This window comes from Ascidiella aspersa, chromosome 2 (assembly GCF_963924565.1).
Source record: "Ascidiella aspersa chromosome 2, kaAscAspe10.2, whole genome shotgun sequence".
Lineage (NCBI taxonomy): Eukaryota > Metazoa > Chordata > Ascidiacea > Phlebobranchia > Ascidiidae > Ascidiella > Ascidiella aspersa.
In genome coordinates this window covers 23,606,526-23,631,273 of record NC_139448.1, presented here as the reverse complement: position 1 = coordinate 23,631,273, position 24,748 = coordinate 23,606,526, and the positions used below count along the sequence as shown (strand labels likewise).

At 36.7% G+C, this 24,748-nt stretch overlaps 3 protein-coding genes across 3 annotated transcripts in view; 1 reads left to right on the top strand and 2 right to left on the bottom strand.

Moving 5' to 3' along the window:
• The window catches only part of LOC146164379 (sushi, von Willebrand factor type A, EGF and pentraxin domain-containing protein 1-like), a 111,458-nt gene that overhangs the window by 27,854 nt on the left and 58,856 nt on the right, over positions 1-24,748 (top strand). Inside the window, exons 15-27 of the mRNA XM_083380719.1 lie at positions 269-385; positions 472-597; positions 730-832; positions 1,012-1,106; positions 1,461-1,588; positions 1,890-2,058; positions 2,440-2,482; positions 2,776-2,984; positions 3,932-4,040; positions 7,344-7,471; positions 13,185-13,346; positions 13,541-13,702; positions 14,284-14,445. Of these exons, the coding sequence (XP_083236845.1) occupies positions 269-385; positions 472-597; positions 730-832; positions 1,012-1,106; positions 1,461-1,588; positions 1,890-2,058; positions 2,440-2,482; positions 2,776-2,984; positions 3,932-4,040; positions 7,344-7,471; positions 13,185-13,346; positions 13,541-13,702; positions 14,284-14,445 (1,713 nt within the window). The remainder of the gene's footprint in view (positions 1-268; positions 386-471; positions 598-729; positions 833-1,011; positions 1,107-1,460; positions 1,589-1,889; positions 2,059-2,439; positions 2,483-2,775; positions 2,985-3,931; positions 4,041-7,343; positions 7,472-13,184; positions 13,347-13,540; positions 13,703-14,283; positions 14,446-24,748) is intronic.
• Positions 4,292-7,348, bottom strand: LOC146164382 (uncharacterized). The gene has a single exon (XM_083381382.1). The coding sequence runs from the start codon at positions 7,261-7,263 to the stop codon at positions 4,597-4,599; it is 2,667 nt and encodes an 888-aa protein (XP_083237508.1). The 5' UTR covers positions 7,264-7,348; the 3' UTR covers positions 4,292-4,596.
• Positions 14,448-24,584, bottom strand: LOC146164381 (uncharacterized). Its single transcript, XM_083381381.1, has 11 exons — positions 24,230-24,584; positions 23,716-23,929; positions 23,240-23,447; positions 22,148-22,283; positions 21,522-21,688; positions 21,078-21,300; positions 20,737-20,978; positions 18,194-18,240; positions 17,399-17,555; positions 16,893-16,946; positions 14,448-16,806 (listed from the first exon to the last, which is right to left on the bottom strand). Exons 1-11 carry the CDS (start codon positions 24,497-24,499, stop codon positions 14,631-14,633), a joined length of 3,894 nt encoding a protein of 1,297 aa, XP_083237507.1. The 5' UTR covers positions 24,500-24,584; the 3' UTR covers positions 14,448-14,630.

The window sequence follows — 24,748 nt, the reverse complement described above, 5'->3', positions numbered from 1 at the left end:
CTCATAATCTATAGTACTGTGGAATGTCACAAAGGAGGTGTCTAAACTTATATTAAAAAACTCAAATTTGAGTATAACTAACACAGCTTAAAAATATTTCTGCGTATAACTGCACACTCGGGGGACAAGGACCACCGCTTACAAGACCTTTGCTAGTATGAGCATACTTGCGTCATGCATGTTAAATACATTTCGGCGTAAAATGTAATGAAATTTGTTCGTGATTTAACTTTTTTGGGTTAGTGTGATAGGCATTCGTATGTCACAGACAAAGAACCGCCCATGATAGAGGAATGCAAAAACCCAGCACCATTCGTCGTCACGGATGGCGAAACTATTGTCCATAATGCTAGATGGAAAGAACCGAGCTTCTCGGATAACTCGAGTAAGCATTTAGAAATATATATGGCTGCATACTGCATAGCGTAGTTAGGCACGTTAATGCTATATTATTATTTTTCATTATTTCAGGATCTGTATTTGTCAATAGAAGTCGTGCCTTCGGCGATTTGCCGTTTGGTCAAACCAAGGTCACTTACATTGCATCTGACCCATCTGGAAATAACAAGACCTGCGTAATAGTTGTTAGCGTACAAAGTAAGATTGCTAATTATAGTTAACATCAGCTAACATGTTACGCCTATAAATGCAGCGTACTTTAAATCCAGTTATCGGGGTAATTTTAACGTTTTACAATAATAACAACAATAACTGCATTTGATTTACTAGACAACAAATGTCCTCAGCTAGACAATCCAAAGTATGGACACAAACTATGTCAAATGGACTACATGAACTTGGCGGGATGTGAACTACTCTGTGATAGTAAAAGGTTTATTATTCCTACTTTACACAATAGTAGAACGTATATTACAACTTGAAAAACATTGCAGTATTGATAGAACTTTGTCTATGTTAACGTTTATTTTCCATTTTGTGGGTTAACTCTTCGTAATTGTTGTTGCAATATAGCACATAAAACTAAATTTAATTGTTTTGTATGTTTTGCAGATACGGAATGGCCATGGCAGAGCATACGCCTTATTACACTTGTCAGGCGAATGCGAAATGGCATCCAACTCCTGGAATCCCAATGGACTGCTCTCGTAAGTAATTTGTTTGTTTGATTTTGTAAGCTTGACTTAAAATAATTTGTTTCCAATACGGCCAATTTTATCATGCTCAATTAGTCTATCTGTACGATTGTCTATCTAATAAACGTCTTAAATTGAAATTGACTTGATAATTTACTCGAAACAAAAGATAAACTTTGTGTTTCGACCCTTAAACATCGCCTAGAGTTGGAGACCTCATAACTTGATTTTACCCATCACTTGTATAAAATAATTAGTTCCAGTCTAAATAAATTTATATGCTAAAAATGATAAAAACTTTGCCACTCGGTTAATTCGCTTAGGAGAATGTAAAATAGTAGGCCTATGTTTTTATGATTTTCGTAGATCAGCGATATTCCAGCGAAATCGTTAAAGGATTTCGAAGCCAATTTGACATGACACAAGGCAGTTGCAATGACACGGGGTTTTTGGATTCCGTCAAAGATACCTTTGTCAAATGGCTTACACCTGCCGTAAGTGGCGACATTTTGCATTTACAATTTCATTTTCTATTAATACATTTTTATTTTATATAATTGAAGCACAAATATTTTCAAGGACAGATTCATAAAGGTAAAGACGTACAATAAGAGTTGTAAGCCTTCGGGGCTAAAACTTCATAAATTTAATTTGAAGTATTTAGTCAAGTATATAGTTTAAAAAAATGTTTGTTATTTCCGAGGCTAAATGCGATCCTCGTGCGTAGATGAAATATAATCCAGTTAAATGGATTAAAAATCAGGTTGACAGTTGTAGCACGTACTTTCGTCCCAGGTTCCCCGGTGGTGTGAACGAGCTGCAATTAACCTTCGCTGCAATTTGGTATCAGTTCATGTGGCCTGCATACAAACTCCAAAACCTTTGCCACCGACCCCCGATGAAGGAGACTATTATACTGGTTATGGAGGAGATTCCGACAGCTACTATGGGGCCGAGTATGAACGTAAGTTAAATTTTTAAATTACAGTTCGTCGTTAATTATTCGTGATGAATATTGAGAATAAAAAATATGAATTGAATTGTGTTGCTCGCGATTTCTTTTATTGTGTATCAAACCAATAAATAAAAATATCTGGAAAACTTTAACTAAAGTTTTTACCAGCCCTATAATATATCGCGTTTTCACATTCCTTCATTGCGTCTTTTATGTTTCTTTTACCCCGTCGGCGCTCTTTTTGGTGCACGAGTCTTTTTAATATTGCAATTAAGCAATATATATTTTGTTGACATTTTTATGATAAAACTTGTTTGACATTTTTTATGATAAAACCAATACGACAACCATCGGAATATGCTTTATTGTTGAAATTTTTTTATATCGCAGCTGCAAAACGAAAACGACGGGAAACACAAGGTCGATTGCGAAGGTTAGTACGGTAATCAACGAAATTGTATTTTTTTATTATTTTTTGTGAATCATAATCTTATCGGCTTTCGCAACAGTTTTTTTTAGGCATAAGCAAAAACATATTTTAACATCAGAATAATGGTAACGTTCCAAGCAAAACTGTGCAGTTCTATTATTTAGTATAAAATCAATTGGGTTTTTTATCGAGCTTTGCTGCAAAAACAATTAAATTCAAAATGAATCACAACTTGTTTATTAGGCTATATGGGACTATGGGAAAAAGCAAAATTCTGTTTTCCTGCCTTCACACAGAAGCGACGAAGAACCTATTCCCGATGACGCTATGTATGGATATGACTATGGGCCAAGTGAAAATGAAATGGCTGAAGAGCCAAATACGTCACCTATTGCCAACCTCGATCTTAGCGAAATTCTCAGCATGAGCGACGATGCTGTGTTACGTCTAATTCCAGAGAGTGGCGAAATGGATCACTTTATTGAAGTCACCTACACTATTCGCGGTAATTTAGCCCGACTTAAGAAAAAACATTTTTGGAAAGGCAATGCCCAGTAACAGACCATTTTAAATGTAGCACGAACAACAACGTCAAATTATTATTAGTCTACTACAGTACACACGTATCGCCTCGATAAGTTTCCTCGTATATCCTAGACTAGCAATTGTGAAGTTTTATTAACGAATTAAATGTAAGGATCCAGGGAGGAGGGCATGAGGCAATACCCCCAAACTATATTTTTTCCATTTTACTTACATAAATGCAAACCATTTTGGTGCAAATCTTGTGTGCTTTTGTAGTAGACCTACGGTATTTTTCAATGCAGTTAGTGTACAATTTTCGAATTTTTGGTAAAATAACGTTGCAAATATAACGGCCTTATTCAATGTTTTGGTAGCAATAAGAAAAACGATAAAATTTGACGTCTTTAAAAACTTTTGTTAAGCATTTTTATGTAATCATAGGCCAGCTAGAAACTGGTGAACTGTGCTCTAAAACCTGAATATTAATAACGGCCATTAGTTTGAGTGATGTAAAAATATTCATCGTGTGCTCAACGCGTCAGGTAACTTTCTAAATAGACGTTTTGCCAGCTTAACAAAATAAAGCTGCTTCGTATCTCATTGCTTCTATTTTGGGTAAATTTCAGTTGCACATTTGCGTACGAGTTCGACGGGAAACAGTAAGTTTCTAAGGGTTCTTTCTTGTAGCATAACGTTAGGTAAGGTTTCAAAATTGTCATGCTTGTTGAACAAAATTTCTAGATCTAAAATTAGCAACGAAGAGCGCAAAAAACAATTTTACTGCGGAATTTGCCTGCCTATTAGCGCACCCTCGAGAAAACACTGCTTGTATGATAGTCTGGCTCAATCAACACGCGATTGGATACCTGCTTTATCTCATCTTTAATTAAAGGTTGATTATACCTTCTTATTAAATGTATATTTCAGGAGAAGTCAATATTTCAAATGACGACAATGTGGTTGGAAGCAGACAACTACATGGGCAGATGAGCGAATTTTTTGGTCAACTTGATACTAGCCACCAATTTTCAAATCAGTTAGTATAAAACTTGCAATGTGTGTTTAAAAATTTTTGTTCAGAATTTTTTTTTTGTTATTTGCTGACCACCTATAATTGTTGATTTTCGTGCTAATATTTGTTTAACGACGCGTTCTTAAATAAGGTAAACTTTCTTGGTTTTAAGGAACGTTTTTAACCTTTTTTTGATATACAGTGGGTACCACACGAATACTGAATCCTAGAAATAAAAAATATTTGGTAATTAAAACACATTAATGTGCTGTAGGAAAAACAAATAAATTCGCGGGGAACATTGTTTGTAATATTAAATTATTTAACACGTTTTGACGGGGACCGTTTAGTCCTAGAAGTTCTACATTGCCAATATTGAAATTTGTGAAGCTTTGTGGATTAATTTCTTAATACAGTCTTTTCCAAATACACATTGATTTTTTACCTTAAAGCTGTTCAGTAGGCATAACAAAACATAAGTGGGAACACTTTTTCAGTTTAGTTACAAATTTATTATATTTACAACAAACAACAGCTGTTTATGATTGTTCTTTAACCATTGAGCACATTCAAACAATGTTTAAGAATCCCCATCATCATCACTTTTGTCACTCTTTTCTTTTTTTCTGGAAGTTTTTCTTCGTTCTTGGGAAGACTTCTTTTGTTTTCTGGATAGGTCATGAGATGGGGAAGTTCTATGATGTTTCTTTGCTTTCTTTTTATGTTTTTTTAACCTTTTTTCGGAATCCGAAGGGCTGTTAGAACCAGATGATGGCGAACGCCCTCGCTTTTTCGTCTTTCTTCTTTCAAACTCTTCTTCAGAATCAGATTCTTCGGACAAGGACCGATTCTTTTTACCACCATGTTTTTTCTTTTTCTTCTTTTTCTTCTCTTTTTCCTTTTCCGCCCTCTCCTTAATCGCTTTGGCTGCAATTTCTAAGCCTTCTTGGAATTCAATGTAAATACGTATGCGGTCTGCTTCCACAGTGATGGCTTTGAACGAATCTTCAGCCTCAAACCGACTCCTGCATTCTTCCCAATCGGTCCCAATTTCAAGAGGTGGTGCTGATTGCTTAAGCATACTTTTAAAAGCAGCTTCTTTTCGCTTTTGCTTGCGAATTTCTTCTTTGACTCTTTCTTTTTCCCGTGCTTCTGCCTTTTCAATTAAACTATTAAAAGCAAGTTTAATATTTCCTGCGTCAAGAGTAGCAGCTCGTTTGTCACCGGTGACTACCAATGCAAATGAATCAAAAGTCGTGTTTGTCCAAACATCAAAACTTTGATCTTTTAAAATGTCTTTAATAATTTTTTTTTCATCTTGAAATCTTGCTTTGAGATCAATTACGTAAAACTTGAAAAGATCTAGTGGTGTTGAGCCAGGTTGTCCAAGCATTTTGTTAAATATGGAATTACCGCTAATTACTGGGTAAAGCTCCATCCAAGTAGACATTGAGTGCAGTTTTCCATCTTCATGTAGTGCATCCAACATTTCAATAAAGCGCTCTCTATTTTTACGAAAAATTCGTTTTTCCAACATTTTCTTGCGCTCCTGTTTTTCTGTATTTGTTTTTTCGAATTCCTTTATTACTTCTTCAAAACAAATCAGGGCATCTTCTTTATCCATGTTTTGCAAATCCTCATCCTCAGCAAATATTGCATTATCCATAAGAAGTTGTTGGCATTCAGACCATGTAGTTCTATAGCTTAATTTCTCCAGGCTTAGAAGAATTCGTCGGAAATGTTTCATATTTTTTCGACGCAACTCTTTGGCTTCTTCTTTTTCTTTTTTTTCTAACACAAATGTAACATCTTCAAAAATCTCTTTGCGCTCTCGCTCTGGCACAACTTTCCAGGTTTGATTATCTGTAAACATTTTGTCGGCTGACCTGTAGCTTGTTGTGCTTAAAAGTTTTGGATGCAGCTCAAGAAATTGTTGAAGTTTTTCCTTATTTTCCTTTGTACGAATCCTCTCTTCTTCTTTTTCCTCCTTTCCACGCTGTGTTTTGTATTCATTGAAAGCTTGTTTTTTATCACTCATTTTTTTTAAAGCTGTATATCTGACATCTGAAACAATCACCTTCATTGCTTGCTCCCATGTAGATGCTGCTGGAACTGCTTTATCCCTTAATGCTTCCTTAAATGCAGCCTTTGCTTCTTCTTTGCTATTCCATTCTGGGGTTTCAACTTTTTTCTCCGGCTTAGTAGATTTTTTTTCAACAGGTTGAGGTTCTTCCTCCATTTCTTCATCTTCATCTTCAGAAACCTCTTCAGTTTGCTCCTGTTTTTCCTGTTTTGCCTGTTTCTTTTTTGCTTTGTTATTTTTTTTATTCTGTTTTGCCATCATTGTCATTTGATGTTGCATCATCATTTGTTGCTGCATCATCATTTGCATTGGATCCATCATTGGCATACCACCTCCAGGAACATTCATTTGTGAATTCATATCCATTGGAGGCATTACGCCAGGCATGAAACCATCCTGTTGTGGCATCGCAGCTGGGGGCATGTTTGGAGCTACATTGTCATTGACATTTTGTCCATCACCAGGTGTAGGTTTCTTTTCACTTTTCATGTTTTCAATTTTATCTTTCAATTCTTGTAATTCTTTTGGAATTGTCCATACACTTAGCTTTGTTTCAGAGTTATAGTAATACATTTTTCCAGATTCTGCTTTAAATTCTTTCCATGCGCATTTAGCGAGCAGGTTTTCTTCAGGCGTTTTTAACTCCTCTGGCTTTTCCCACTTGGATTCTTTGGATTTGCAGTTGTAGAAATACTTTCGACCATCTGGAGCTGTGTGCTCTGTCCAATCAGTCTTTTCCCCATCAAAACCAATGAGAAAATTTCCCTTGTTTGGGTCATCCATTGGAGGACCCATTCCCATTCCAGGTGGACCCATAAACATTGGCGGTCCCATTCCTCCAGGGTGTTGTTGCATGTTGCCACCTGGACCTGGGGGCATCATGCCTTGGGGTGGTGGACCAGGTGGCATTCCACCTGGCATACCCATTCCTGGGGAACCTTGTCTCATAGGAGGGCCTCCCATTCCAGGCATTCTTGGGGGAGGTCTCCAGCCCATATGTGGGGCTCCTCTTGGACCTGGACCAGGACCTGGACCACCTCCGAATGGGGGACCCATTCTTGAAGGAAAGGGTGGACCAGAACCACTGTTTCCTGGTGGTCTCATACCATAGTTGTTAGGGCCTCTGAGCATATTTGGCCGCATAGGTCTTGGGTGCCTAGACATTATTTTAAATTGCAGAAAAGCAGATGCAATTTACACAAAGCAGGATTTAATTGTTTAACCACCAATATTTTTCTGTTTAGGTATTCTGTCTACAACAAAAACAAGACAAAGAAAATTTACATTGTGTACAAACCCAATACTTATACCTCTTCACACCCAGAACTTAAATGCCCATTAGGTGCTGTGTTACGTGAAGCAGCTACTTGTGGTAAGTATTTTATTTAATATAGAGTAAATTTAAAGATTTCCCTTGAGGAAAACTAACATGGTTTAACTTTTTAGCTACAAACCTACAAAAATATACCTAAAACAACAGTAGCTCATGGGTACTTAGCTTAGGCAGCTAAAAGATAGAGAAAGTTTTATGGTTAAAACCATTGAAAGGGCAAAAATTGGCACTAAATATTTTGCGGCTTTTCAGTACCCTAAAAAATTGATTATACTACTGAGTTTTAGACGGTACATGACAAAAAGTGCAAGAGAAAAAAACTGTTTCTCGTTGCACTGCCGTCTGCAACCATCCAAGGCAGCTATGCATGGAAAATAAAGCGTTTACTAATAAAATTTTAACTTGTTACATTTATTGTTGTACGATATGCAAATTGAATTTGATATTAACAACATTTTTATATATTTACACTACAAAAACAAAAGGCAATCTTATACCACTGAATGTTTTTTGGTTAGTCAACTAATTGGGTAGCAAAACATTTTGGGGGTTTGAGGACTACTGCAACTACAACAAAACCAATAGGTTAGATATATTATCTTTATTCAGCCATTTTCTAAAACACTGTTTGGTTGGGAACAAGTTAGAATACGGAAGACAAATGATCTTTTATTGTTGAAAGTTAAATGAAAGTTTAAATTTATACGTTATTACTTCTTTCACAGGATCGATATCTTTCACTTCCAGAGTAGTTACAATAATCTGTCTAGGGAGGATTTTTAGTTGATTAGGCTTGAATATTTTAAGAAAGGGTGTCTTAAAATTATGACACAACATGATATAATTTACTTTATCCGAATGAAGTTGTATATCAAATCAAAATTTACATAATACTTCAGAAAGCACCTTTGTGCTAAGTATTTAGCCAAAAAAGTATATTTTCAATACTTAGTATACAACAATAGAGTAAAAAGTACACACACCTATCGAGTTATTATAAAATTTTGCACTCATCAGACCTTTCAAAATCAAACTCGCCAAAAATATAAGCAAATTTCCTAATTACATAATTGTCTTTCTCAAACAATTTAACCTGCCTTTCTATTGCAGTGAACCCTGCACCTGAATCAGCCCACATTTTATAACTTGTCAAGTTGCGAATCTTTTGCGAATTATAAACAATTAAAATCAAATGTTTGTAAGTTTAGCAGTTTAAAGGCTGACATGGCCTAGTTTAATTCAACTTATCACCAAGCACAAACAAATTTTTACCTATTTGTATGACTAGGGCAGCGATTCTTAACCGGGGGGGGGGGCGCGCCAAGGAATCTTAAGGGGGCGCAAGCTCGACTTCAATATTTTAACTTTTTGCAGTGATTTTAATGGTTTCGTTTGGGTTAGGCATAATTCCTACATACAAACTATGTTTTTTGCCAACTTTAACATTAAAACTGAAAAAAATTTCGCGCTGCGCGCCAATCTTCTAACACCCTTTTAGAAAATCAACGGTATCACCGCCCTATTAAATTAACTTATAGATAAACGATAAAAGCTATCGCCCTTTCGGACTATTTTCCATCCATATTTTATATATGATAACAGGCTATAGCAACAGGGGGAGTCGAACTTTTTTTGCGCGAAACTATATTGTTTTTGCAATATTGCCGTTGTATTGTGTGTCGTTACATCTTTGGAAACACGATAACGCAATGTTTAATATTGCGCTTGACATTTTCTGTGCTCGACATCATAACTCTTACAACTGTGGAGTAAATGCCCTTGCAACACGTTTGTCAAAATCAGCTCGATAAAATCAATGTGTCGAGCTCGCGCAATTTGTTGAGTGCCCAATGCGAAATGCCTCTTCGGTTGCAGTTTAGCCAATTCGACCAAATAAAACTCAAAATTTTTCGCGCTTCGTGCGACCAGTGCCACCCTTTACTATTTTCCTGTTTTCTCAGTGATATTTAATTGCAAAATGTCGAAATATTTTCATAGGGGGGCGCAAGGCATGAGAAAATTACCAAAGGGTGGCGCGGCTGAAAAAAGGTTAAGAACCACTGGACTAGGGTGACCATTTTTTCAGCTAAAAAAAAATAAGAAATTTTGACAAATAATATTAAAATAATTAGGGTATCTATTAGGAATACTTAATTCAATCACTGTTTTGTTGTATAAAGTACTGGATTGGTGTCTTGGAATTGTCAGTCACTTGTTTTTCATGCTTTACTGATAACCCGACAAAAATAACACAAATCTGTTATTTTTCTTGGGTTTATGCAAATCTGTTAAAAATGCTTATATTTTTTATATTTATAGCAAATCAAAAAGAGCTGGCATATTATTGAGATAGTAAATGGGGTAATTGGAAATCAATTCCGAAAAATGGAGCAAAATACTTGAGCTGAATGTAATACAATAAACCTGGTCTGTGTGGTTAACTTTGTCGGCCCCTTGATACTGTATGTTGCTTTAAAGAAGGTATAATACTTCAGTACAGTACTTAATTTTCAGCGGTGCAAATTTGACAAATAAGATTATTACATACACACAAATTTCGGAAGAAATATTATTACAGTCGCGCAATTTCAAGCTGCAAAATCGTCTCCCCCATGTGAAATCCAAAGTCTCCAATCTGAGCTCCTTTTGTAACCTTTGTAAATGATTTTTATGCATTTTGTAAATGAAGTCAATGAAAACAATCGCCCTAGTTATCATAAATAAAAAACAGAAGTACATAAGCTAAAAATTGTGTTGCAGTAATTGAACTAATTTATACCACTTTCTGCAGTTATTGTGATTATAACATTTTTACAAAGTGTAAAATGATGTGTTCTATAAATAAAAACTAGCACTCTATTATCATTTTAAATGAATAACAACCCTTTTAAGCAGATGGCCCTTTATTAGACACTGACCAGATGGAACCTTCGGATATTTCATGGGAGATGTTTATGCAGATTAAAATTTTACGGCAAAACCTACTTCTGAACATGTGGCTAGCTGAAATAAAATTACAATTTGACAAGCTATAAATGAACAACTACAGAAAACTGTAAGCACGACGATGTTTTGTGCACCTGCGATTTAATGCATTTCAACAAGTCTGCAATTTTGTACATACTGAGCAACTAAAAAGAGAAAAATGCCCAACTTTTTAATTATGTACTAATATAACAAACCAGACTGTGCTAGTTCTTAATAATCTATTTGAACTTTTAATAGGACAAAGTATAGGTAGCAAAACAGTCTATATCTTACTGATCTTAATTGTGTGTCAGGGTTAAATAAAACCACCAGTGTCTGTCAAGCTAAAACTTTTTGCCAAAATCAGTCAAATATATGGCGAAATACAGCTTTCTAAAATTTGCTGATATTGTTCAGCTCAATATGTCTTCTGAAATTTCCTGCTAAAAATCATTTTACCATTTTTTCCTAATGTGATGACTGGTAACATAAACATTCACACAAGAATGTGGCCTGTTGGAAATCAATCACACTCAATTGACTGATGCTTTTTTCAACGGTGTCTGGCTAGTGGCTACACTACACTATTTTACAGCATTGGGAAATATTATACACCCAGACAAAAATGTAGTAGGATTTTAGACCAGCGCCCGAATTCAAGGTCGGTCAACGGGTTGGAAAAATTCAGCGCTGGTCTAGATCCTACCACAACAAACATTATTTGGGTTAGCTTTTAGGTAGGTTAAGCAATAGTTTTAAAAATATATATAATAATAATTGACCCACACTCACTGAAACACGAACTGACACCCTAACCCAAATAATTTGCTGAAGTTATTTGTTAGTTGCAAACTAATTCTAATGCCGTTTATTGAACTTTGGGGACCGGTCCATTCTTCCATATATGGAAAATGGGCGCTGGTCTAGAATCCTACCACAATGGACCGGTGGGGGGTAGGTCTACAATCCTACCACATTTATTTAACATTAAGGAAACAAGTGGTCAATGTTAAAATTGTAAGGAAAGGCATATAAATATGTCAATTTTTAAAATAATAATACTTGACCCAAACACTAAATCTCACCCTAACCCGCAATATAACCCCCGGACGAAAATGTGTTAGAATTCTAGACCAGCTACCGTTACCGTACTTTGAATTTTCAAGTTCTGTAACGGCTTGTCTAATAGCCTCGTCCATACTTTTATTTGAAAAAATCATGCGCCCCTTCCTTACGTTTTAAAGCAATACTTCATGGAGCGAAATATGTTTTTGTTAATTATATGGGCCGAAAATTTATTTTCTTTTTAATGCGGTTTACCATAACGTGGCAATTGTTATAGCTTGGAGTCTTGGACTATAAGACCTAAAAATAAAAAGCAACAAAACCTTAAGCAGAAAAATCGTTAAAACAATAGTATTAAGACCATCTGCATAATAAAGTCAAATGCGCAATAATATTAACGACGGAATTTTCGTAATTTTTTATTAGCCGGGCCAAAAAGATTATATGCATTGGGGGAACGCTGTCGAAAGTAGAACAATGGGCTGCGTCACAGTTTGTACTCATGGTTATAATCTCTTTGGCCAGACCATTTGAACATGTCAGCTGCTATTGCTAACGTTGTGGTAAACGGCGATAAACAATAATAAAAATCACAAAAATGCGAGCAAGCATGCTGGACTTGAATGCACATAGTCCATCAGAAAACTGGTAATTTTAATACGTTGACTTGTCTTGCCATGTGTTAAGGCTAATTCATTAGAAAATTGCTGTTTTTTTAGAAAGTGTGCCGCGAATAAAAATTTTAGATCCACTTATTCCACTGGCACTACTGCTGTAGATGTTGAAACGATTTTTTTCTAACAACATAGAAATCTTAAAAATACCTGCAAATGTAGAAACTACAAATGAAGTAAATTTGTTACAAAAGCTTGCCATCAAGTAGCAATTAACAAACAAAACATTCTAAACAAATTCAAAGTCTAAAAGTTATTAAGTAATGCCAACAAAAAGCTAAAAGAAAGTGAACTGTTTAAAATTTAAATTATATGAGACATTTCCTATGACCGTGAGATGAGACGTTCGTCATTATGTGACGTCAGAAAGGTACATATAAACGTGACGTCAGAATAAAGTACCTAAACAAAACTACACTAAAGGTTTATTTTGTTAACGTTTTTGGTTGAAAATATGTTAGGTACTTTATATACAAAAGCTACGTAACATAGATGTTATCGGTTCGCGCAAAGTGAAAAAAATGTAATATCTTGTATAAGTTGCCAAAACTTTGAAATCGAGGGTGCTATGAGACGCACGACGCCTTTGGGCCATAACGATTTTTTTAGAAAAATTATCTCGGATACAATATAAAAATAATTAAGATTCGATTAACCAGCAAAAATTCATGCACGATTAACCAGCAAAAATTCATTTACTTAGTTGGTTAAACTTTGCAAAAAATAAACATGGTTGACAATTCTCGGCGCTGGTTTAGAATCCTACCAAAACAAATATTATTTGGGTTAGCGTTTAGGTTTGGGTAGGTTAAGCAATATTATTAAATAATAAATATAATAATACTTAACCCACCAACACCCAAGTAATGTGCGTTGCTTTAATATCGTTTCAACGCTGAGGTAGGATTCTAGACTAGCGCCAAATTTTCTACGTACATCTACAAAATTTTAACTTTAACGACGATAAAAATCTGGTACTAATAGGCATAGTACTGAATTGCAGTAGGCTACTCAAGGAAACAACGCTTTGTTTTATTCCATTACAGTAAATTGTCCAATCGGCACTTTCTATGACGTCACAACGGCGGAATGTGTAAGTTGTGCTGAAGGGTATTATCAGGATGTTGAAGCGCAATTATCCTGTAAGGCTTGTCCCGACGACACTTCCACGCCTGGCATTCATGCACGATCCAGGGCAGAATGCAAAGGTGAGTCGGTATTTTTGTAAGCCCTTAGACTTTAGGATGATAACATTTTGTTGCCAACAGCGCGATTTAGTTTCATTTCGAAAATAGGCTACATATCCAAAAAAAAAAATTTAACAGTAAAACATTTTGAGCACATAGTTAAATTCCATTATTTCTTATATTTCCATGCAGAGTTAATGACATTATTTTTTTAGATCTGTGTGCGCCTGGTACACACTCACACAACGGACTTGAGACTTGCATCGCCTGTCCAGTACACACCTATAGTGACGTATTTGGTGAAGTGGAATGTACTTTGTGCCCCCCAGAAACTGGAACAACAGCCACTGGAACCAGTTCATACCAGGAATGCGGTCGTAAGTAGGCCAAACTTTTTGGCTGACTGGAAAAAATATCTCAACAGGCATTCTCACAAAAAATGTTTTTTAATGACCCATCGAAGGGTCCATTTGTTATGAAGCAATATATTCGTTATTTATGCACCGATTTAAGTTCGAGTTGTTTAATTAATTAGGCTAATATCGATGTTGGCAAATGAATCAAGTGGCTTTTGGGACAGTTTTAAATTAAGTGCTATAGGTTCGGGTCGGTTGTCTACAGATACAAACAAGTCAATAAGATCAGCTTCCATATTGTCCTTAATTCTTAGATTTATCCTTATGTTCAAGGCATCTTATAAAATTATTGTTTGTATTTTTGAGAATTATTTTGTCTAATTCTTAACAAAGGGAAACTGTAAATGCAAGTCATTTTATATTATCTAATTTTTTTTTTAATTTTTTTTTTTATCGTTTTGCTATGGAAATCTCTTTTTACAGACATCCTTATTTTAAAGATAGATCGATCGCATCTCTAGTCTAGCCTTCTTATAGTTAAATATGCTACACCCTTTTTTAACTTGCTGATTTTTTAAACATTTTTATGTGTTGTGTTATAGCTCTTTGTACTGCTGGTCAAGCCTCCTGGACTGGCATAGAGCCTTGCTACCCTTGTCCTCTAAACACATATCAGTTTAAGACGGGGCAACAATCGTGCTATAAATGTCCAGCAACAACCCATACAGATGGCAAAGGGTCCACAAGCTACCAAAACTGCAGCGGTTAGTAGTTTTGTTTAAAATCGTCTTTTTTAGCATCAAAATATACCCAAAAGCCAAACAAAACAGTTACTATTCTTTAAAACTGTGTTACTCGTAAAACGAGCAGCAATAGTGAAACATATTACAATAATAATCAAGAAATGTGATATTTCCTCCAAGTTTAAAAGCAAATGAAATAATAAAACCTAGGCAGGTCCTAAATCAAGCATTTCAATGTCTGTCGAAACATCATCAGTTGACGACCCGGCGACGTCAACAGTGGTAGATTTACCAGTGTTTATGAGAAGCCTCGGGGGTGGCGCCCTTAATCTGCTTTTGTTTTCCCGTGAATCCGCGGGTTTAGTGCTTTGTAACATTTCGCCTGAATACATTTGGTGAAGCGCTTGGTATGTGTTAGCCCGATCTCCGTCTTCGTCCAATTTCCGGGTTTCAAACTCAATGGAAGAAACACTCTGCGAACCTTGACTAGACTCCGATTTGCTTTGAGAACCCCAACTTTGTTTTGTGAAAAGTCCGCTAAACTGACGTCGCTGCAATTTTGTTTTATATGAGTTAGATTCCGTCTCTTGTGTTGCCTCCGGTAACTGTTTGTTATCAGATGACCCAGAGGTTGACCTTCCATGTTGGCTTCTGGTAGGCAGAATTTTTCGACTTCCAGCTACTGTAGTTTCCCATTCCGAATCAGTGAGAGAAAGATCAAGACGATGACTTCGATTTTCAAGCAGTTGATGGTATTTGGGGTAACGCGAGACAGATTTGTTAATAAAGCTGTCCGATCCCATGCAAGTAATCTCACTTGCCGCTAAGCTACTCTTATATGACGGTTGTGCGTATCTCATAACCTCATCAAAGATTGGCATCGACTTTCTATGGTCGTGTTTATAACGCGGTACGTCAAGCGAGGGTTTCGGGTCACGGTACACCACTTCATCAAACGCTTGTATTTTGTTGTTGTCGAAGTCAGCACTGGAATCCTCGGAAAGGGACTCACAATTTGTGTCGCGTGATGCGTGCATCGAATCAACAGAATCCAATCGACAGTGTAAAGCAGACCTGAACTTGCGTTCCGATTTGTGGGTGGATTTACTTGTCAAGTTGGCGTCATCCTTGTGTCCGCTTGAGCAAAGCGCCAGAATCGAGTAGTTTCGCACATCATTAGAGGAAAGACTTGATGAGCTATCTCTGTAAATTAAAGTTGGTGTATCGAACTCGCCATCTCCACATGGCAGCGGAGACGGCAAATTCAAGTTGTACGACTTTTCCGATAGTGATAAACTCTCTGCTTGGCTACCTGCTTCACTGCTTATGTTCAGTAAAGGTGGCGGTGGTGGAAACTTGAAATCAACCTCATCCATTCTTTTGTTATGATTCATACTCTGTGAGCGACGCACAGAAGAAACTTCGGTTATTTTACAATCGGGCGAATATTTGTTGGACTTGGCGTTCACTTTTCGGTTGTTGGATTGTTGGTAAAAGTAATCGACCGGCTTCTCTCCGCAGTAGCGCGCAGATGCACCCCGTCGAACTTTCTTACGCGGCGCCACAGATCCAAGAAGGCAATTGTCATCTAAATATGTGCGATATTTGTTCTCTGGCGGTATTTCCAACAGCATTTTGGAACCAATGCTCGCTGTTTTTGGTGCCCTTGACCGTCTGTTGCAATGCACTTTTGAGTAGTTGTCCCTCTTGTTGTGACGAGCCGTTTTGCCTTCATCTAAGACCTCCAGCGCCATGTCGTGATCGCGCTTTGTACTTCTCTTCGACAAGTGCCTGCTCTTCCTTGACACGTCACTTCCGTTACGGCTTACCGAATTGGAAACGCAACCTGGCTGACGCCTGCAACTTTTCTCAGATGACGACCGTGGACCCTCCCGTTTCAATCGCTTCTCTTTTTCAATCACATGAATCTGCAACGATCGTCTGTTCGAATAGCTGTGTAAGGGCGGTGATAAAGTGCTAATGTCCGATAAACTCGCAGCGCTCGCGCCGTTATTGGACATGAGGTGTAGATGCCTGTGCAACTCCTCACGACGTGTCGAAGCCCGCGTTCGGTCGCTATTTGAGCTACCTGTGTCCTCGTCTTCCAAGCTTGAATCCAGTGGATCTCGTGGCGGAATAATGGGAGGAGTACACACCGCCCCGAGTCGGGATATAAAGCGTCCAGGAATTACCGATCGTGGGCGCGAGTCACCGATGCCGAACGAGCCACCGCATGTCCATCTTACATCGATGCCATTTTGCAAGGCACTCATCGCACTTAGACTTTGGTTGCGGTGATCACGGCGTGTGACTGCTGGCTGTCGGGGAAGCGGTCTTCGGGCAAGTGGATTGTCATATAATAGAGGATAATTGCTGAAGGATCTATCATGTAAAGTTATCCTTTAAGCATCGATGATTTACGACAGAATATTTTACGAGATTTGTTTACTTGAATTGCATGGTATTACCTTACAGAGTCTGATGGGTATGGCCCTGATGTCTTGTCCGATCCAAAACAACATCTATATAAATAAACCGTGGTTATTAAAACTGTTAGCTTTACGTTACATATGTTTTGTTTTGCTTTGCTATAAGTAACGATTACCAAGTGTAAAGTCACTGGTTATGCTAATGTCATTTGAGCAGTAGGGACTCTGACGCTAGATTATACAAATATTGCTACGTAAACTTTTTTATAGTATTTTCTATTTAGTACTATCCAAAAAAACATAATTGCCAATTTGTAAGCGATAAGTCGCCCATTGCTAATATGAGCAAATAGAAATTGCTTAATAATGGTGTAAATCTTACGTAACGTTTCCCTTGGTAAAACTTGTAATTTCCAAGACCATATTATATTAACCTCTGTACAAGGTGATATATTTTATATGATATTTAAAAACGGTTTTACAATCTTCAGCTTTTTACGCTAATAAGATAAGTAGTAAAAATCATATACAGTATTCCAGGTTACCCGCATAAGCTTCCGCCTTCTTGGTCGTGTTTCCTTTTAAATGCCACTCCACAAACCACTACGGCAAACACGGTGAAAATGGCTGCCACCAACATGAGCCATGATATTAACTCATTTTGCTGCAGTGCTGGCTTGTTTTCTTCATACGGTGGAAAATCTATTAAGCAATCATGAAAACTAAAATATATCTAAACTTAGATATTGTCAATGTCTTGCAGTTAAATGATATTTCTTATCTGAAGCGGGACAGTTAAAAGCACGCGTAAGTCGCGTAGGTTGCGAAAGGTACATATGCTTTTGCATTTGGACTTCCAGTGCTGCCATAATGACAAAGGGGTTTTAATTAAACTTGCATTAACTTTACCTGACTTAAAAAAAATAACACTAGTTTCATTTAAAAGATTGACTTGTTTTCGAAATAAGTCTAAAAAAAATGGGTTGCGTTTCGCTATGGCTCCAAATCTAATGATATACCTATATATTTTTAGCTTGACATACATTTAATGTTCCTAACAATTTTGGTTGTGTAATTGTGTATGACCAGCAATTGAACTGTCATTGCTTGACTAACGCCATTTTTAATTTTAATTTTTTTACTATTGTACATATATAAATGTAATTTACAATTGTAAATATATCAGTAAAACATTGCCAGTTCGTTAAGTGTTAAACTTGCAAATATAGCAACAAAACAGTCATATGGACACCATAAGGACGGTTTATGAATAAAACGGTAATATAAAAAAATGTAGATATTATTTAAATAGAGAAATTTAGCTTATTTTTCACACAAACCTTCAGTGTCTGAGTAGTCAAATAGGTTGTTGTTTCTTTTGTTGAACCTTAACGAATAACATGAGCAAATCAATAGTATAGGCCTAAGCTGGACATATTTTAATTCGAATATAGGTGTTTTTCAAACATGTGGATTTTTTCATTGCTTAGTTTAAGACGTGAAACATGGGCCTACAGCCTTACGATCTTTGGCGTTTATCTTATAATTTCAGACAGTAAAGACGCCGAGAGGAATAGACTTGTTTACTTGTCTTTCTAAAATTGCTTGTGCAAAATGAAATCTATTTACTGCTTTTTTAAAATCCGAAAACGTTGTAATCGTTACTATATCGACGTCAAGAACAAAAGTTGGCCACGTAATTTTCAAAGATGACATCACAAGGTTACCTTATAACATGTCTTTAAGCAAAAACCCTTAGGAAAGCTCTTGTTGTCTAATAAAGTCGTGCTAAATTTTTACCTAAAGCTCGCGCGAAGCGCAAAAATATGCATTAAGCACACAACATACGTTCACACATTTTTCTATATAATGTCATGCCTTTCATATGATTTTACCAAATCACAAAAGTTGTTAGAGCTATACATATTGATACAACACCCGTTTCGCTACACAAACGACCGAATACCTGTATGGCTAAAACAGCACTTTTGATAGACTTAAAGACACTTAAAAAACGCGAAATAAGATTCATGGTTAAAACTAAGTAAGTAGAATTTTTCAAAGAACAAATAATCCAGTATTGTAAAAAAAATATTTTAAATGACCCATAATACACAGTCAAGTCATCTGCAAAAAAAGCTTTAGTCAAATATTCTTAACAAATAGCAAGTGAAATCCCAGTGCTCTATAGCAGTGGTCTCCAACCTATTTAATAAGCGACCCCAATTTAAATAAAATGCAATTAATAATTCACATCGCGACCCCATTTAGTTTTGAGACACGAATAAAAAAAATCCAGATAATGCTTGAATAAAGCAGCACGAGCGCAAATTGTTCACAACAAAATTAATTTGATTTAACACACGAACGAACATAAAAAATTCACTTTGTTTCAACAATAAATTGCATTCAGTGCTATGGTTGCGGTTGCATAGTATTTCCACTAGTTTTGGCATCCACTTTATATAAGCATAACCGCATTTCATGCTCTACTTCCAAGCAATATTGGCCTACGATGTTTAGTGATTAATATGCTCATTGCTCTTTGTCCAGATTCATAAATCATGTGTTTAAAAACGGGATGGGGTTTTAATAACAAAATTGAATAGAGTCGGGTAAGTTGATTGCATCGAAGTCATTACGAAAATATTTACTGAAACTTTTGATTGTGTGGCTTTAGACGAGTTAAAATAAATACGGTTTGCTGCATCCGCTGTCATAATTAGGAATATAAAGCGAACTCCTTATATCTGCAAACTACGTTCCCAAGTTAAATAACAAAAAGTTAACATTTTGACCAACCAACCCTTTATATGCACACGTTCGCTTTTAATAACCTCATTGCGCTGAAATCCCGCTTCACGAACCATTTTTGAAAAACCATCCCTTTATATCTCATTAAAAGAATGTCATAGTGAAACAAATTGCGAGCAAAAGTGCCATACTCGCTGCGCTAAATCAAAGCTAATTGTTGCTAAATGTCACGTTAGGTGATTTAGCAGCTCTTTAGAGCTATAGCAGCAATTTATGTAGAAGGTACACTCAGTCACGTTTATTAGTGTGACGTCATTGTAAAGAAAACGAAATACATAAATCGTACTAAAACGGAAATATGATGAGTTTATGGCGACCCCACAAAAATGTCAGATGACCCCACTTGGGGACCACTGCTCTATAGCAGTGGTTCTCAACCGCCGGTTCGATCAAATGTAGAACTTTGCCAGTTCCGTAATTTCCTGCATTGTGACGCAACATAGAGTTAATGTTTTACTTTGGACTTTATTGTTCGTCACAATGGTGCAAGTGTTTATAGTAGGCTACAACTCGTTTAAGTCTTAAGCTTTGAAACCAAAAACTTCTATGAACCACGTAAAACACGTGTGATATCAAAAAGACAGTAGCAAATTGCTTATTAAATTGACGTTTCCGTTCATTGCTTTTAAGTTGCATATAGTTTTGTCGTAATTACATTTTTGCGTTGATTGTGATTTTTGAAGGTCCACCAAAACTTGTTTTCAAATTTACCGGTCCGTAAGCTAAAAAGGTTGAGAACCACTGCTCTATAGCCTTGTTTTTAAATTGCTTCAATTTTGGCCTGTTTTTAAGATACCTAAGCAATTCATGTGGGAAATTTATTTTTAGTATATTTTGAATTGGTCTTGTGTATGCAAGTTTTACGGTCCCCGAAAATACCTTAAATGACCAACCACTGGTCTTGGACGTTTACCAACTGCACTTTCTTGTTTTACATCGATTTTCAAAGCATGTTATTGTTACGTTCTCAAAGCTTTGTTTTTTTTTTGGACTACAAGATACTAATATCGCTATGCATCAATATGCTACCCAATCCGCATAATTGTGTTTATAATTTGGAAATACTTACTGAAGTACCCAGCTTTTGTTTACCAATTTCCTAAATCGATTCCCATCAGCCGTTGCGTCGACCCTGTCGTGTGACGTTGCAGTTGCAGCGTTTTGACGTAAATTGAAGGTAGGAAATGAGACTGGCTGGCGGCTCCACGCTGGCGGCTTGTTCGGCGATAAGCGCTGTCCAGACGTGCCTAGCAAAACGTTGAAGGTTGTGGAAAGGTCGCTGGAAAAGGTTTTCTTTGTCTGGATTTCAGCCTGCACCAAACGACGTTGACGTTGCATAAAGGGTTACATTGCATTCAAGTAGTGCAACAAGGAAACCAGAGCTTAGCGATAAACTTCAGTTTTACTCACCGTTGATAAAGTCGTGGGCTGGTTTGTTAATACGCTTGAATGTGAAATTTTTTTACGACGAGTTGTGTTGGCGAAGTCCTCTAAATCTACAAACTTGAGATCGTCGATTGAAACACCTCGCAACTTCACCGGGAGCCAACATATCACGTGATGGTGTCTGGGGACATCGTCGTCATGTTCTTGTCGCATGTGGAATAAAGTTCGTTTGAGCTTGCAATCGCACCTTTAGAGCAATGGTGCAATATTATTGAAGTACTCCATACGTTATGGCAGGTAGCTTCATATAGTATTACTATTTTGTAAAATATAGCACGAAAGCTAAAGTCTTTTAAAGAGCATACAGATGCAAAAACAAGTATTTAACGTTTTTTTTAAAGTGAACCTCACGAAAAGGGCAGATAACAAATAGTTTAGTTATATAGCTGTCCAGGCAACTTTTAATACCTCCAGTGGTTAGCCGATACTTTGAGCAAGGTTAGTTTTCTTAGAGATATGAAAGATAATGCGCTCATCGTCGTCAGTGAATTATTGGAAATATCCAAATGTTTAAGCTGCTTTAATCCAGAAAGAAGACCTGGCTGGTGGAATTGACTTTGTGGCAAATCGCTCGTCTTCAATAAATAAGAAAAAATCAATCAACTTTTGATATTCTAAACTCGGGTTTATTTTTCGTGATAATATGACAACTGTAACTCTTTTTTTGTCAGTTTAGATACGCTTAATACCAATCTTCTGTGTCACATAATTTTATTCATACTCAATAGGACACCTTCTCTTATTTTTTTTTCAAACGCCTGAATTTCTTAATTTCTCGTCATGAGAAATATTTCTAGAAACCTAAAAAATTATGCAATAACTTAAATGAAACCGGGATATAGGCACGTAGTGTAAAGACACGAAAAAACAGCCTCATGAATTACGGTACAATCTAGAATTACACTTCAGCGGTTCACTGGTTTATGTTGGGAGACCATGGGTTTTATGTTATACTGTATGAAAGTATAATGTGCAATAAAACTAACTTTCGTTTATCTGTGTTCATAACAAAAAAATGCAACCTATACCGGTACCTGAAGGCATGCCCTGCGATTTAGGTTTTCTCCCTCGGTAGCCGCTGGATCGAGCTCTAGCAAGCGGTTTCCTTGCATGTCGAGCCGCTCTAGTTTGCCCAGGCCCTCAAACTGGGCGGAAGTTATTGTGTGCAGTCTGTAACAAGAAAATTCCAATACTTAGGGAAGCTGTACAATTGAAAGTCATCTCCTGGGCTGCTTACTCGCTAAATTTTGTCACGCCGTAATCTATCTAAAATAGGTTTTGTTGCTCGGATGACGCCAGATATTAGGTTATCGAGTCAAAGCGGTATGCGATACACGCTTAATATTTATATGTCATGGATTAGTAATGATATTCGCAATGAATCGCTTAAATATAAAAACTTTAAAATCTACCTCGACTTAAAAATTATCTTTAACTGACTTCACTCCATATTACACGTTTTACAACCAGGATTGGATTCAGGATTGAAAATGTTGAGAGATAAAAACCTCGTTTACGTCATAATTTGGCATCACAAACAAATAACCTTAAGAATTCTGTTTAATTACTCGTGCGCAAATGTTGAACTGAAATCGAGTCTGAAGGCATTCAAAGAGATGTCCGCAAAACGTTGCTAAAAAATCGATTATTTGATTTTTTGGGCTGACGGTACTAGCTTTTGGTAATATAGATCAAGTGTAATTAAAGTCCTATGAATAGGGTCGGCCGCCCTACTCTTTATTCTATGTATTGTGGCTATACAAAATAATTAGGTAACCCATATGCGTGAAGCGCAAAACACACATGCCACATATACATTAGGTTGATAAAACTTAACAAGAATGTCACGCAGTAAACGAGCGTAGCCTTTAAAAAGCTAATATTAGGCAAAAAATAGGGGTATGGACTCACTCGCCCGCTTCTGTTTTCAACAACATTTACAAGGCAAAAGGTAACATACTTCGGAAATAACATATAGTAACACACTATGTCTCGTAAACATTTTACAACTTGCAACAATTTACGTTACATTTATTTGCAAAATCCACATCTTACACATTGACGAGTAAACGTATAGTCACGGGCTGCGTTGTATACTCTCGTAAAGTACATTACCGCTTACTCACCTGTTGTAGCTGAGGTACAACTCCGCTAGTTTGTTGAGTGTACTGAACACGCCGTCAGGTAATGTGACCATCTTATTTCCATTCAGTTTGAGGTGGTTCAGGTTGTGCAGTGAGGCAAACACCCCATTAGGAATATTGGCCAAGCCGTTGTCGGACAAATATAGCTCACTCAAAGAAAGTAATCCCTTGAACGCATTTTCTTCTAAAGCTGTAAAAAATTATTAAATATTAGAAATAATCAGAAAACACAGTGCGACTTCTTGATGGGTCGCACAATCTCTGCGGGTCATTATACATTAGAGATACTCGACTATTTTATTTTAGCCCTGACTAAGCCTATGGTTGGGCCGTAACCTGAATACCATGAAGCAAAGAAAAAATACCTCTGTCTATGTACGATGATATAAAGTGTTCTTTAGGTAAATTTGAATTCCCGAACTCTTCTCTTCTACATGTTAGCTATAAAAAAGGCCAACCTGTAATTTCGTTATTGGTTAGATCCAAAAAAGTGAGTCGATCAAGTCCTCTAAAGGTTCCATCAACAATGCTTGTCATTCTATTGCTGCTAAGATTAAGCAATTTCAGCACTGGAGCACTCTCAAAGCTTCCGATATTTAGTTTCGCAATGTTGTTTTTTTGTAAATAAATCGTGTGAAGCTGAGTTAGGTTGAAGAAGGATTTTTTTGTAATCTGCACAAATACAATAAATTCGCATTTATTTAACCGGTTGGCAAGTAGATCGCAGATCTTTTGATATACTGACAACCAATAACATTTTATGAACGTTCGTTTTAATTTTACGTGGAAGTAAAACTTCTAGGCCTACAGGTCAACACAGGATATCAATAAGCCAAAATGTGTCATTTTTTCTGTATTAAACGAAAATGTAATAAACACAACAACTATACATAAAAAATAAATATAAACTTATTTTGTTTGAATAAAAGTTAGGAAAGTTATTTTGGCGATAGTTTTAACCAAAAATCTTACCTCATCTATGCTGTTGCCGGTAATAACCATCGTGTTGGTGTCGCTTGGGAGATATTTGACTGCAACCAATGAGCTTAGCCCCACTGATTCGCAAATAACAGTTGTGCTCGAACAGTCGCAACCATCGTGAAGACAGCAGTCCACTGCCAAAGCCATATGAAAAAGCACAATAAACAACCACATTATATTTGAAAAACTATCTTTTTGAGTTTGTCCAGTGGAAACATATATCCACTGTGCTTCTTCTTTATACGTTGATTTCGGTTCCATTTTACCAGCTCAGGCCAACTCCAACCGGCTTTTTTATGACAGCAACACAGGAAAGCATACTCGGTGCTAATCTGCCAAATCAGGAACACGGTGGAGAACTTTTTCTCTTGAAAGTGCTTCGGTTGTTTCGCTACTCTTTTACATTACCGACTGTGAGCGGCTGGCAAACTTGAGTTCACATTGATTTGGATAGCTTCCGCTCGTCTCTCTGTGAGAAAGCGATTATCCCATCGCGAGGGTGGCCAACCA

What these genes read in the sequence shown, in the direction of transcription:
- LOC146164382 (XM_083381382.1), bottom strand. Translation starts at nt 7,263, where the DNA reads ATGTCTAGGCACCCAAGACCTATGCGGCCAAATATGCTCAGAGGCCCT.
- LOC146164381 (XM_083381381.1), bottom strand. Translation starts at nt 24,499, where the DNA reads ATGGAACCGAAATCAACGTATAAAGAAGAAGCACAGTGGATATATGTT. An exon ending in TGACTACTCAGACACTGAAG is followed by an intron (nt 17,556 to 18,193) that starts GTTTGTGTGAAA and finishes ATTGCTTAATAG; the next exon opens with ATTTTCCACCGTATGAAGAA. An exon ending in TACCCATCAGACTCTGTAAG is followed by an intron (nt 16,807 to 16,892) that starts GTAATACCATGC and finishes TTTACATGATAG; the next exon opens with ATCCTTCAGCAATTATCCTC.